Below are 15,644 nucleotides of genomic sequence, written 5' to 3'. Positions count from 1 at the left end.
CACATTGCACTACTGTCTGCACCATCAAGCGACCTCTGATGCTTCCTTCCATGGTTGTGTCCCTGGACTACTAAAATATGACCCTATCTGGACACAACCCAAGGGCTTGGGAAGCCCAGACAGCATGGCTAATTCAGCCTGCTATCGACGGGAAAAAGCAAGTTTGCTTACTGTAAACGGTGTTTCCGAAGATAGCAGGATGAATTATCCATGCAACCCGCCCACCTCCCTAGACAGTCTTAAATCATTCCACTTTGAGGTACAGCTTGGTTACTAACAGAGTGAGGAGGGGGGCACAGAATCGCGTGGGAAGATGGCCGCAACAGAGCATCAAAACTCTGTGACTCCTGAGGAAAACTCTGCCTACTGGTTGCCGTGGACGACTCCCAGACAGCATGGCTAATTCATCCTGCTGTCTATGGAAACACCGTGATTTGCTTTTGTCAGCCATGGGAGCAAGTTGATGGAAAGGAGGAATTCTTGAACTCATAGATGGTTCTTGGCTCAGGTGTATAGCCGTCTGTACAGTATGAGTCAGTCTCAACAGTTTTTTGTTTTGTATTTTCACATTTGCTTGCACCAACAATCATTTGAGCTTGAATACAGCCCAGTAGAGACTGATTCAGTGAGGCATCTGGACTGTACTTGATTTTTCTCTGTGTTTAGTTGACAGAACGGTTTTTTTTGTGTGAGGAGAGGTCAGTATTGGGATTTCAGAAAAACCTGAATATTTGCTTGTAATTTGCCTCACTGGGCACTAGATGTCAAGCTTGCACTGTGCTGATGTGCCTGTAGGAGGAAGCAGTACCTGGCAGAAGGGCTGATACTTGTTGGCAGCTTTTTGCTTTCTCTTTCCTGCTTTGAGACCTCTGAGAATTGCAAAACTACTACATATGGTTTGTTCTATGGGTGATATCACATGAACATTCCTGGAAGTTTATTATTACAAAATCAAGCAAAGTTTTTGCTTTTATTATTGGCCAGTAATAAAAAGTTTGTTTAAAAATGAGGCCGAGATTCAAAAGAGGTAACTTTTCCTGTTAGCTGGACAAACCTAGAGTTTTATGTTCCCCCATCCCTGCTAAAACTTTTTTTTAATGTTGGGAGCATTCTGGGGCTGTGGTTTTTGGCTGGCTAGCACTGATATCAGTGCTACCCAAAGGGTTATCTGGTTAACGCTATACACCTGGGCGGGAATTCTGCACCAAAAAATTGAAAATGTTACAATTTTGCATATTTTTATTTGTCCAGACTAATTACTATATTCACTGTTTTTGAATACAATATAGAAAAATATTACTGAATAAAATACAATATAGAAAAATATTACTGGGGAGGAAGTGACATCGGGCAAGATGGCTGCTTAGGAGAGAGGCTCCATCCCTAATTTGTATTAATCCTCAGAATTTATAGATCCTGAGTGCAGTCTAGCAATGATAGCAGCAGAGTTGCTATTGGCAAAGAAAAAAATCGATCTTAAATGTTTCTCCTTGGCGAATGCGGCGTGACTGTTGTGCTGGGGCCTGAAGAAGAAATGGCACCGGAGCATGAGATGCAAGAGGTATGCCACGATTGGAGCACTGCAGTAACTGACTGTGCGCCGACAGGGGCAGAATTTCAGGCCTAGTTCCAGGACTTAAGGGGTGATATGGCCAGCCTACGAAAAGAGAAAGGAGAAATGGGAACTGATATCCGATGCAAGGTAACAGATTTAGGCTGGCGAATGGAAAAGTCTGAAACTCGGCTGAATGAGCAAGCCTGTAATCTAGCTAAATGGTGGAAAGAGCAGAAAAAATTATTGGAAGCTAATGAAGAGCTGTCTATCCGAATTAAAGACCTGGAAACTAGGTCCCGCAGGGTGAATTTACGTTTCCATGGAGTGCCAGTAGAGACTGAATTGGGGGACTATTTAAGGTGGTCTCTATAATCTGTATGGCAGTGCTGGAGTGGGATGGAGATATGGAGAACATCCCAGCGATTAGCTGGAAAGAGCACATAGATTGTTGGAAAAGTGGAACAAACAGGCTAGAGACATTACCGCCTCCTTTCACAGTTTCCCCTTAAAAGAGAGAGTTGCAAATCTGGCAAGGAAATCTGGGCCCTTAATATGGCAGGGACATAAAATTGAGATTTTTAGGATCTTGCTTTTTCCACAGTTCGGAAAAGGAGAGAATTTCAGGACCTTATAGTCCTTCTGCGCAATAGGAATATAAAATATCGATGGCTATTTTTTTTTTGGATTGATCTTTACAGTAAGTGAAGTAACATCTCTAGTGAAGACCATTCAGGAAGCAGCAGAGATCCTGAGAGTGGCAGGCATGTTGATACCGCAAGCAGAAGTGGCAGCAAAAGGATCAGAAGGTGACAAGCGGTGAGATGGCCCTCCGAAATGGCAGAGATTAGGCAAAGGAGGAAGAAGGTTGCAGCACCAATCGGGCAGATTGAACCCATCTAAGGAAGCCCACGTTGAGGAACTTGTGCCCCTAAGGATCCTTGGGGTCCTCCCGTAGATGTTTGCAGATTGTTCAGTTGGGCATGAACACGGGATTTGATGCATTTTGTGTATGATAATAGGGGAACGTAATATTTTATGGGAAATTGACAGATTTGGGAGGGGGAAGTAGGGAGTAGTTATCTGGCAAGGTGACTTCACTCCTCAGCTTGGATGGAGTCCATATTGGAGGTTGGTGGACGAGTTTTGTGAGTGGGCAAGAGAGAGGTGGGGAGAAAGAAGGGTTACCATCTGACTTAGGGATGGCGCATGAGGTTCTGAGGCTAATGGGAGGCGGGGAGGATTTGTAATGCTGAATGTTTGAGAGGGGGATGATCCTGGGGAGGGGAGGGGGGAATGATTTTGTGGATGGATGCATGTGGATTAGTAAATGAGGGGAGACGGGGGTGATACTTATAGATGGGGGGGGGGAGGTCTAAAATTAGTATCTATTAATACAAAGGGCTTGAATTCTCCTATTAAGAGATTTTTTTCAAGAAATGTCAAAGCTTAAGGCCTCTGGTTTTCTTCTGTTAGGAGACTCATCTTTCTAAATGTAAAGAGAGGATACTTGGTGTTAAGGCATTTCCACAACAATTTCATGCTATGGGAAAGAAGTATTGTGGGGTGGATATTCTTTTTTTCCAGTCAGTGGTGGCAGATATACGGGCTGTGCTAAGAGATGTGGAGGGAAGATACATCTTAGTCAAAGTAAGAATAAATGATGTGTTGTATAACTGTTCAAATTAATGCTTCCAGCATTGATCAAGGGCCATTCTTGGATAAAATTTGATTTGCTGACGGAGTGGGCGGAAGAACACCTTATTGTGGGGGGGAGATTTTAATGTAACTAGCTATCCCTATTTAGACAATACAGGTTCAGGGATGGGGGTGGGGTTGAGGAAACACAGATACGCCCTTAAAAATCTGATTAGATTGTGGATTGGTAGAGAGATGGAGACTACAAAATTCCATAACTCGGAATTACACTTATTTCTCCCATATGCAAAATTCTTATTCATGGTTCTGTTTCTTTTTAATTTGATAGATCTTTGAATTATATAAAAGAGACTTACGTGGGTAACATCACCTGGTCGGATCATGGTCCAGTCTAGTTGTTCTTGCAATTGCTGTGTAGACATAAAAGGACATATTATTGGAGACTAAATGACAGGCTGTTAGATGATACACTTTTTGTTAATACTCTCATGGAGTACATACAGGAATATTTGGTCCTTAACAATACAGGGGATGTATCTCCAGGGATTATATGGGACTAAAAAGTGTGGTGCAGGGCAAATTGATTTCACAAGCCTTGTTTCTTAAAAAGGAGAGGGAAAGGATAGCGAGATTAGAGTTAAATTATAGGAGAACACCAAAGGCGCTCAAACTAGAGAAGTTAGAGGAGGCTAGAAGAGAACTGAAAGAGCTAGATCTGCTAAATTTGCATTTGTTAGACCTACTAAAGCAGAAACATTTTGAGTTTGGCAATACGGCTGGGCCTTTATTAGCTAGGCGATTGAAGGAGAAGATCTCCCAGCATCATATTACTAAGATACGAGGTGCAGCAGGGAACTTTGTATATAGTACTGACAAAATTGGCAAAAGATTTGAAAATATTGGCTAAGGTATTGGCAGTTAGGCTGGGAAGATAGTACCGATGCTCATCAGATCAGCCCAGATTTGTACCAGGGAGACTGGTCTCAGATAATGTTAGACGGATCACCAAATTGATCTGGCATGCACAACAGAGGCAAATGCCAGCTGTCCTATTGGTGGTGGATTCAGAAAAGGCATTCGATAAGGGGCAATGGCCCTTTCTTTCAAGTGATGGGGAAAATGCGTTTGGGTGAGGGCTGTATTGGATGGGTTCAGAAGTTTTATGATACACTGAGAGCGAATATAAAAGTAAATGGGGGTTATTCGGCACCCTTTCAGGTGACGAGAGGCATCTGACAGGGGTGTCCACTCTATTGTTTGCTCTCTTGTTGGAACCCTTATTTTATTTATTTATTTATTTATAGGTTCTTCTATACCGCGGTACGTATAGCAATACATCACCTCGGTTTACAGTGAAACATTAATTTAGCAACAGGCTTTACATGTAACAGTATAAAATAAACAGTAAAACAATTAATAGCAACAGGCTTTACAGAAAAACATGGGTTTCAAATAATATGCATAAATATTGAACAATAGAATATTAATAACCATGTATTTGCAGGAGCAAATAATCTATCTGAGGCAAACCAACGTCTCATTATATATAATAGCCTGAATTGATAAACCATGTGGGGGTGTGGAGTTGCAGATGGAGTTGGGCTGGGGATGGAGTAAACCCTTTGCTGAACAGGTGAGAGATAATCCTCAAATTCAAGGTATACAGTTTGGGGAGGTGGATTACAAAATATCACTATTTGCCAATGACCTGTTTACAGTCACTAGGGTTCGAGTTCCACTGTTGCTCCTTGTGACCTTGGGCAAGTCACTTTACCCTCCATTGCCTCAGGTACAAACTTAGATTGTAAGCCCTCTGGGGATAGGGAAATACCTACAGATCCACTTTGAAGTGCTGAAAAAAGTGCAAAAAGCGGAATAAAAAAAAATCATTGATAGCTTTGCTGGGGGAAATGAGACCCTTTGGCAAAAACTCTGGTTTAAGGTTAATGAGGATAAGTCCGAGTTGTTGAATGTTTTTGTTCCTGAGGATCACTTTGTAGAGATTGGCAGTGCACTCCCTTTTTTAAATTGACTAAGAAGTGGGTGAAATATTTGGAAGTTAAAATTGGCCTGGGTTTGGAAGAATTATTCACTTTTAACTGTGATCCATTGATTCGGGAAGTTCAAAGGGATATAGATAGATGGGATAGAATGGATTCTTCTTGGTTGGACAGGGTAGCTATTATTAAAATGAATATTCTACCTCGATTTTTCTATTTTTTTCAAATCCTCTCAGTTGCATTTCCGAGGGCGCTCTGAAATTATGGCAGCACAAGCTTTTTCAATTCATATGGAAACTGAAGCCCCCAAGGGTATCTAGCAAAGGTTTATTTCAGCGTAAGCTAAGTGGAGGGCTAAGTGTTCCCAATTTATTATGGTACTATGTCTCAGCTCAGTTGGCATGTGCAAAGGGAGCAGTGGCCATAGGTAGCTATTGCCCGAGTGGTTGCAGGGGAACCTCCATTGGAGGTGAGGACATGGCAGGAAGGGTAGGGATGTCACTTTTCTCCTGGTGGTTGTTAGAGGTGTGGAAGAAGCGGAGAATTAAGCTGCAAGGCATAGGAGGATTTTTCACCACACTTCTTTTCTGTTTATTAAACACTTTGGGCTGGGGATGGAGTGGAAAGAAATAGAGGTGGCGAGAGAGGGGGATAACTAGACTGGAGCAAACTTGGGATGGAATTTCACATTTTGCAGAAATCATATCACTTGATGCAGAAGAATTCTCCTAAAATCAACTGGCTCATTATTTTTGCTCAAAGAAGTTTCAGTTGGAGTTGAAAAAAGAGAACATTTTTTTGTAAATTTTTGTGAGCAAGCAGATAAGCTTAAAAGACCTATATCCCAGATTTTATGTGGTGTGGAATGAGATAAATGGTGATGTGGAGCCGGTCCCCTTCCACTCTCCAAGAAATGTGTAACATGGTCAAGTAGTGCCAATTTCCCCTTCCCCTCACAATCTCCTATCTTAAGAAAAAAAAAAAAAGGGTAAATCTCCAATGCAGAGTGGGAAGAAGGAGGGGTTCTTATCTCCTGTTCCACTAAATACTCTGTGCAATAGCTCTGACAACTCTCTGCTTAATATTTATTCACTTTCTGCCAGGTGAAAAGAACCATGATTGCACAATGTTTGCCTTCACCACCTCCTCTGGCAAGGCAATTGATTCTGAGTTGCCCTCCCCTAGGGGGTCATGAAATGAAACTCCGGGGAGGACGACTCAGAATCAATGTCAGGAAATAATTCTTCACGGAGAGGGTGCTGGGCACCTGGAATGCCTTGCCAGAGGAGGTGGTGAAGGCAAACACTGTGCAAGATTTCAAAAGGGCATGGGATAAACACTGTGGATCACTAAAGGCAAGGGGGAGAGGAATATGAAGTAAGAGGCATGGGGGCAACTTGCTGGAGTGGCGGATACTACCCTTAACAAATAAGCCTTTATACTGTGGTGCAACTCCATCAGTGCTCGCTGCTTCAACGGCAGGGGGAAAAGAGGAATGGAATTCAGTCAACAACCAACAAGGACATTGAACTGTACAGTCTGGGATAACAAATAAGCATGGGGTAACTTGCTTGATGCAGCGGTTACTACCCTTAACAAAAAAGCCTGATACTACACTTTGGATGCAAGTCCAGCATTAGTCTCTGCTTCAACGGTGGGGGGAGGGGAAGGAAATTGGACTCAAACAGTAACCAACAAGAGCCGTGACCTTGGCGGACTGAGTAACTGATAAGTATGGGAAACTGGGAACTATGGGAGCTTGCTGGGCAGACTGGATGGGCCATAAGGTCCTTTTCTGCCGCTGCTTCTATGTATATATGTTTCTATGATTGGTCCAGTCCATTGATTGATAGTTGCGGGATGCTTTTGATTAATGGTGTGAGCAGTTAAGTGGATATGAAATAAAAATTAGATCCATCAAGGGGAATCTTAATACAGTTTTCTTGCTTTAACAATCAGCTGAATTTTCTTTCAAAAAGACAAAAATGATGGCTGGTGCTCCTGCCTTAAGATGGTTACCCTTTTTCTTTGTTTTAACTGCACACGAGACATGTTAGGAAATGATACTACCACAAATTTATTTCTGCCTCTTTATTTCATGCTGTAGAAGGACCTGGGTCTTTGAACTCTGCAGCTAAGCCTGGAAAACCAAAAGGGAAGAAAAAGTTTTCTTCAGTTCGGCAGAAATTTGACGTAAGTGCAGCTCTCTTGGGGGAACTTTGCTTCTCTGGTTTTTTTTTGTGTAAATAAGATTTGTGTTTCATAGATTTGAAATGCCAGTTCCTAATTTTTTCTTTTCTAATGCTTCTTGACCTTTTATCTAGTATTGCTCCAGTTTAATACATAAAAATTCATAGTACCTTGGAAGCCACTAAACATATTAGCCTTCCCCTCCCTTTTACTATCCCAGCAGATCTCTATTCCCTTTCCTCCCCCTGGTCTCACCAAAAGCAGAGAAGGTGATTTATAGCAGGAGCAGTCGGCACGAGCCACCCCTGGGAGTCAGGACCACCCTTTGTTTCTGCTGATCCCATCCTGTGACTTTGTGACCTCATTTGGTGTCATGCACAGTTTAGGGAGAGCTATATTACTGCTGAAAAACTGATTTAAATAAGTGGGTCTTTAGAGCTTTAAAAGTGTTTTGTGGCCTCCTGAGGATGTATGGATAGAGGAAGGGAGTATCAGAGAACTGGTCCTGCTATGGAGAATGTCCTCTTGTGAGTTACTGTAAGGTGAGCGTTTCAAGGGAGCTATTGGTTAGATGACCGAAGGGTCTTACATGCAGTGGAACTGATCCAGGGTGAAGTAACCTTGTTAATAAGGTTGTGCAATATAACAGCTAATTTATACTGTGTGCGTTCGTGTATGGGTAACCAGTGGAGATTTCTTCAGGGGAGGTGAAATGTCAGTGATGAATGGCGTCAGGCAGTTTGTCCTTCCGTATCACAAGCAGTTGAAATATGCCTCACCCATACTTTCATAATAGTATGCTTTTCATTCTCCAGCTTCTTGTTAGCAGATGCCCCTGACTACTGTGATTTTTGCTCATCTTCCTCCCTTGCCGTTACCACCACCTTCCGCATATCTTCCAGGCATGCTTGAATCCGGTCACTATTCGTTTTATGCACTTTCTAAAGCTTTCTCTTGTGATAAAAGTGTGTTACCCTAGTCAGTATTTGGGTAGGGAAACCAGAAGATAAGCTTACAGAGGCAGCCAGCTGTCTGCTTCATACTTAAGAGAAAGCACTCGGATCATAAGAATTACCTCTGACATGCAAGCTAAGGTGAAAGGGCCCGTGCAAGCCTATTTAGTGCCCTACTTGAATATTAAGTTATTGACACCTCCTCCCCCCCCCCCCCCCCCCAAAACTTACCTATTGGTGGCAACTCCAGCACAGCACTCCCTCCTACCCACAGCAGTAGATCCAGGACTATGCTCCCTTCTTTGGCAGCATTGAATTGGGTACATTGTCCCTCTAGACTTCATGCAGGAAGGATTTTGTCACCCTCAAAATCTTGGCGCTCTAGGTGACCACCTGGTTTGCCTAATGAAAGCACCAGCCCTACAAGGAGGCATGATTTGGACCTAACCAGCTCAAAAGATGGCTATGTTGAAATACTTCCTAAAGATAAATTATGATAAAATAGGGAAAATCCTTGAAAAATAGAAAATGTCTGCGTAAATTCTGCATGATTCAGGGCTTGTTTCTATGTGTCATATCTCCAGAGAGCACCACTGTGGTGGACACTTGACTTCTGATGCCAAAACACTCATGTGTTGGAGAAATAATTGTAGAATGATCTGTGCTAATCTCTCTCATTCTTGTTTGTGTTTGTTCAGTGAATGCCTGAGTTTTCTTAAACAGCATGTTCTTGAGCTGTAGATGTGCTGCTATGAAAACGTTTTTCAGTTTTGATATGAAAAATTGATCTAAGACAGTGATAAATATCTATATAGATATATACGACTTTATGCTTTTATTGCTTTGTTTATTAAATATTCTGGCTCTGATACTCACAGAAGCAAAACAAGCGAGTCAAGTGGTGATCTTGTTGAGCTGCAAACACCACGTCTCAAGCAGAAGACAGTGAAACAGTTGCTGACATTCGGGAGCCCTGTGCTGCAGGCACAGATCCCTCAGCTGTCATGAGCTGTAGCAGCAGAACCTTATGTTAAGGAGCAACAACACAAGTTAATGTTCCAATCAAGCCTAAAGCCAGCTATTAGTGCTAAATAGTGCACGATGGCTGATGAATTTGGGCAAACATGGCCTTCCTCTCCTGCCTCCACAAAATTAAGTAATAAAGCAATTTTTAATAAGAAAATTGTTTGAGAAAAGCTCTATCGGTAAATAAAGAAAAATACATTATTTATATTATTTTAACACTATTCGTGCATCGGGTTGCGTACATAACTAATAGACTAAATAGATGGACCACAGGACCATTTTGCTTTTCTCTTGTAATATGACAGAGCCCACTTCATTTCAGGCTTTACCTTCACATCTGCACAGTTATCTTCTGTATATATTTATTGATTTATTTAGATTTTTATATTCTGCTTTTCGAGTGTACATCAAAGCGGATTATATTCAGGTACTATAGGTATTTCTCTATCCCCACAGGACTTACAATCTGATTTTGTACCTGAGGCTTTCTTGAATTTTGGGAGACTTCCAGGTATTCATCAACCTTGTTGTGAAAAAAAGTATTTTCTGTTAGTCCTGAGTCTAACCCAGCAGTTCTCAAACTCTGGTTGGTAACCCCAAGTGGTCAGAAGTAACAGGGTTACTCTGCTCACGTGGACATCAGACCTTCACTCCATCCTGCATCTGGCAGTCAGTGCACATGCATAGGCTCCAGCACAAGCTTCCAGTTGTATGGGATATCTGTATGGAGGGTCAGGGTCCGGGTCCATGAGCACACGCTTGATTCACAGGTACTGCACGGACTACAGCTGCCATCATGTCCTTGCTTTTCAGGGAGGCAGAGGTCTATTAGTTTTAGATCAGCATGTGGGGTATAGTGAATTTTCAAGTGTTAATATTAGGCTCATTTTGGATAAACTTTGAGCCTTATGATATAACCTCATGTATAAGAACTTTTTTCCACTGGAGAAAAGTAATGTTCAGCTATGCATGGTGTTCAGTGTTTGTAGCTTAGCCAACAAAGTAAGCTAGATTGAAATGGCTTCTATATCATGTAAAGCGCCTATAGACACCACATTCAGGAGTTGTGTTATCAAAATCATTACACAAAATGTTTGATATATATTAAACTAGTATAAGATGGATGCTGTCATTGTACTCCTTTCATATGGCTGAGCACTGTACAGCACTGGAAAGCCTTCCAAAAGTATTTTTTTCCTTATCTTTCCTTTTCACACATAATTGGCAGCTACCTCTCTCCTCTACAGTCAGCAGTGCTGTAAGTCTCTTCTAGCCTCTTATAGAAACATAGCAACATGACAGAAAAAAACTGTATAGTCCATCCAGTCTGCCCATCTTCCAGTTAACTGAGCATTATAATTCTTCCACTTCCTTAGAGAGCCCCTGTATTTATCCCATGTCTTCTTGAATTTAGATATTGTTTTTGTCTCCACCATTTCCACTGGGAGGCAGTTCCAAGCATCCAACGCCCTCTAGCAGATGGGAGACTCAGTCAGATTTCAAAGCTGCCGTCACCCTAGATATGCCCCCTGCATATCTTTAACAGGATGGAGTCTTTAACCCTGCTAGCAGATGGAGACTGAGTCAGCCATTCAGTATCTCTTCATCTCCTAGCAGATGTGGATTGTGTCTATTGTGGAACACATAATCTTTAGATGAGGAAAATTTACTTTCAAACTTCTACCTCTAAATTGGAGAAGATTGAGCTCCACTCTCCTGCGGTGATACCTAAGGGTTATTCCCCCAGTTGAGAATTTCTGAGATCCCTCAGATTTGCTTTGATCCGGTAGCCAGTTCCCGGTGTGGACTTTGCTTCTGAAGCAGCTAAAAGGCAATGGGTACAGGAAGTCAAGTGCGGCGGTGACTGCCTAAACTCTGTCTGTAAAGAAATATTTCCTAAGATTACTCCTGAGTCCTTTCAACCTCATCACATGACCCCCCTCATTCTAGAACCTCCTTTCCGTTGAAAAAGGCTCACCTCGTTTGAGATATTTGAATATCTCTCTCGTATCTCGCCTTTCCTTTAGGGTGTACGTGTTTTAGATCTTTAAATCTATCCCCATATGCTTTAGAATGAAGACCACTGGCCATTTTAATAGCCACCCTCTGGGATGACTCCATCCTGTTAAAGATGTGGTCTCCAGAATTGTACACAGTATTCCAAGTGAGGTCTCACAGGGGCAATATTTCCTCCCTTTTTCCGCTGATCATTCCTCTCCCTATGCAGCCAAGCATCTTTTCTGGCTTTTACTGTTGCTTTATCCACTTGTTTGGCCATCTTAAGATCAACAACTACAATTATCCCCAGATCCTGCTCTTCCTTTGTGCTTAGAAGAATTTAACCTCCAATACTGTATCTTTTCCTTGGGTTTTTGCATCCCAAAGGCATTTCTGCATTTTTTTAGCATTAAATCTTAGCTGCCAGACAATATACCTTTTCTTGAGCTTTTGCTAGTTCCCTCCTTATGTTTTCATACTTTCCTGGCTGCTCACCTTTTTACAGGTTTTGGTATCATCGGCAAAAGACAAACCTTTCCCAATAATCTTTCCATTATGTTGCTCACAAAGTTGTTGAAAAGAACCAGTCCAAGGACTGATCCCTGAGGCATACTGCTAGTAACACCCCTTTCTCGTAGAAAACTCCATTTACCACTTTCCCATCTTCTCTTAATTTTTCCAGATATTGTCACCTGTCTTCCTCTTTCTGTGAGCTCTTGTAGTTTATGAAACTAACCTTTTCTGCTACTTCATTAGAAAACCACAGCAGCCTCTTTTTCCTCTTTCCTAACAAAAAGATTAGTTGCTTAAATATCCCCATTTAGTTTTGCCCATTACCCTTCTACTTCCCCCTAGATTTTCCCATCCAGCTAATGACTCCTTGAGGTACTCAACCATTTTGAAAGTTAGTTTTTCTGTAGTCTAGAACCCTCATCTTAGAATGAACCTTCATCTCTTGCATCCTACTATTGAACTCCACCATCCGGTGGTCACTGGCTCCCAGATGTTCATCTACTACATCAGAAATACTGTTTCCTAGTGAGTAGCCAGATGGACTCGGGACCAATGGGTTATATGTTCCCCTGCTAGCAGATGGAGACTGAGTGATTTCAAAGCTGACGTCACCCTAGATATACCCTTGCAGTGACCTCAGCCATTCAGTATCTCTGTCTCCTAGCAGATGTGGATTGTCTCTGTCGTGGAACACAGTAATCTTTAGATGAGGAAAATTTACCTTCAAACTTCTACTTCTAAATTGGAGAAGATTGAGCCCCACTCTCCTGCGGTGATACCCAAGGGTCACTCCCCCAGTTGAGAATTCCTGAGGCGATTTCTGAGATCCCTCAGATATTTGCTTTGATCCGGTAGCCAGTTCCCAGCATGGACTTTGCTTCTGAAGCAGCTAAAAGGCAGTGGGTACAAGAAGTCGAGTGCGGCGGTGACTGCCTAAACCCTCTCCCCTCACAACCGGAGGCCGTCTCTGCACTGAGCCCAGGTAAGTAGAGAAGAATTCCTCTTATCCAGAGACATGGAAGGGCTTCGGTAACTCTTTCCCCTGTTCTCCTTGCTTGGCGTGCTGTACCGATGACGTTCCCGATCCCAATAGGGCGAAGGAAGGGAGTTTCCGAGCGAGTTGAACACCCCCCCCCCTCCCCGATAGGCTAGGCCCTGCTTCAGGCTCAGTGGGCACTCCACGTGGTGGGCCGCAGTGGTGCCATTTTGTGTGCGGTTTTGTTGCGGCGCCACTTTCCCCCATTGTCGGTATGTACGGTGTGGGCCGGTCCTTGTGCGCCTAATGCGCACTCTTTTGTGCATATCTACGCGCATAACCGAGCGCATAACTACACGCACAACCGACCGCCGAGGCAGGCCTGTGCATGCTCGAGAGGCACTATCCGTCTGAATGCATAAGCTACAGAGTATTATGGCCCCGGCAGCAAAGAAGCTCAAGCAACACTCCCTTTGTGCTGCCTGCCATATTAGGGCTGCACAGCCTGACCTAGAATACTTCCTGTATCAACGCTGTGAGGAAGCCCAGGGAGGGCTGGACTCTCAGAACCTTTCCAAGTCCGGCCCCTCCCAGTTGGAGGATGGGTCAGCCACGACCTTATCTGGCAGCACCCTGGACCTGAGCAATTCCGGGGTGACGTCTTCCCGGGAGAGGGCGGTTCAGTGGCACCTGCTCCAGTTCCTCCTGGGCTAAATTTGCACCTGGCGGCCTTCTCTTGGTTGGAAGTCTTTCAGGGCTTACAAGCCTTTGTTCAGGCGTAGTCCAAGTGCCTGTAATTAAAAACTCACCTGAGCTAAAAAAATTCTAACTTATCCCTATCAATTAAAAAGCAGAATGAAAATACAAAAAACCCCCAAACTTTGAAATGTTTGTATGCTAATGCTAGAAGTCTAAGAAGTAAGATATAAATAAGATGGGAAAATTAGAATGTATAGCAGTGAATGATGATATAGACTTAATTGGCATCTCAGAGACATGGTGTAAGGAGGACAACCAATGGGACAGTGCTATACCGGGGTACAAATTATATCGCAGTGACAGAGAGGAGCACCCAGGAGGTGGTGTGGCGCTTTATGTCTGGGATGGCATAGAGTCCAACAGGATAAACATCCTGCATGAGACTAAATGCACAATTGAATCTTTATGGGTAGAAATCCCTTGTGTGTCGGGGAAGACTATAGTGATAGGAGTATACTACCGTCTACCTGGTCAAGATGGTGAGATGGACAGTGACATGCTCAGAGAAATTAGGGAAGCTAACCAAATTGGTAGTGCGGTAATAATGGGAGACTTCAATTACCACGGATTAGTCAAAAAAGAGTCAGTGGTATACCACACAAATATAATCAGCAAAGAATTAGTGGAAACCAAATTGATTAAATATTATAGCCTAAAAGGTGTCAGCAAGCCTGTCGTTGTGATACTTAAACAGTGACCAACCGGTCTACACATCACCCACCTTATAAAGTCCTTTTTAATGAAATCTATATTTTTTTGGATTTTTGAATATTATAACCTTTTAGGCTATAATATTTAATCAATTTGGTTTCCACTAATTCTTTGCTGAGACTTCAATTACCCCAATATTAACTGGGTAAATGTATCATTTGTACATGTTAGAGATATAAAGTTCCTGGATGGAATAAATGACATTTTTATGGAGCAATTGGTTCAGGAACAGATGAGAGGGAGCAATTTTAGATCTAATTCTCAGTGGAGCACAGGATTTGGTGAGAGAGGTAATGGTGGTGGAACTGCTTGGCAATAGTGATCATAATATGATCACATTTGAATTAATGATTGAAAGGGGGGGACAGTAAGCAAATCCATGGCTCTCGCGCTAAACTTTCAAAAGGGAAACTTTGATAAAATGAGAAAAATTGTTAGAAAAAAAACTGAAAGGAGCAGCTACAAAGGTAAAAAGTGTGCAAGAGGCGTGGTCATCGCCTAAATAAATAAATAAATAAAAAATAATACTATCCTAGAAGCACAGTCCAGATGTATTCCACACATTAAAAAAGGTGGAAAGAAGGCAAAACGATTACTGACATGGTTAAAAGGGGAGGTGAAAGAAGCTATTTTAGCCAAAAGATCTTCATTCAAAAATTGGAAGACGGATCCAACAGAAGAAAATAGGATAATGCATAAGCGTTGGCAAGTTAAATGTAAGACATTGATAAGACAGGCTAAGAGAGAATTTGAAAAGAAGTTGGCCGTAGAGGCAAAAACTCACAGTAAAAACTTTTAAAAATATATCCGAAGCAGAAAGCCTGTGAGGGAGTCAGTTGAACTGTTAGATGATCGAGGAGTTAAAGGGGCACTTAGAGAAGATAAGGCCATCGCGGAAAGGTTAAATGATTTCTTTGCTTCGGTGTTTACTGAAGAGGAAGTTGGGGAGGTACCTGTACTGGAGAAGGCTTTCATGGGTAATCATTCAGATGGACTGAACCAAATCACGGTGAACCTTAGAAGATGTGGTAGGAGTGATTGACAAACTGAAGGGTAGTAAATCACCTGGACCAGATGGTATACACCCCAGAGTTCTGAAGGAACTAAAAAATGAAATTTCAGACTTATTAGTAAAAATTTGTAGCCTTTCATTAAAATCATCCATTGTACCTGAAGACTGGAGGATAGCTAATATAACCCCAATATTTAAAAAGGGCTCCAGGGGCGATCCGGAAAACTACAGACTGGTTAGTCTGACTTCAGTGCCAGGAAAAATAGTGGAAAGTGTTCTAAACATCAAAATCACA

The 15,644-nt window shown here is 42.4% G+C and overlaps 1 protein-coding gene across 1 annotated transcript in view; it reads left to right on the top strand.

Moving 5' to 3' along the window:
• The window catches only part of TADA1 (transcriptional adaptor 1), an 81,363-nt gene that overhangs the window by 28,107 nt on the left and 37,612 nt on the right, over positions 1-15,644 (top strand). Inside the window, exon 4 of the mRNA XM_029618228.1 lies at positions 7,319-7,404. Within this exon, the coding sequence (XP_029474088.1) occupies positions 7,319-7,404 (86 nt within the window). The remainder of the gene's footprint in view (positions 1-7,318; positions 7,405-15,644) is intronic.

Source organism: Rhinatrema bivittatum, chromosome 10 (assembly GCF_901001135.1).
Source record: "Rhinatrema bivittatum chromosome 10, aRhiBiv1.1, whole genome shotgun sequence".
Lineage (NCBI taxonomy): Eukaryota > Metazoa > Chordata > Amphibia > Gymnophiona > Rhinatrematidae > Rhinatrema > Rhinatrema bivittatum.
The sequence above is the reverse complement of the archived record's forward strand: the minus strand, read 5'-3'. Positions and strand labels throughout refer to the sequence as shown.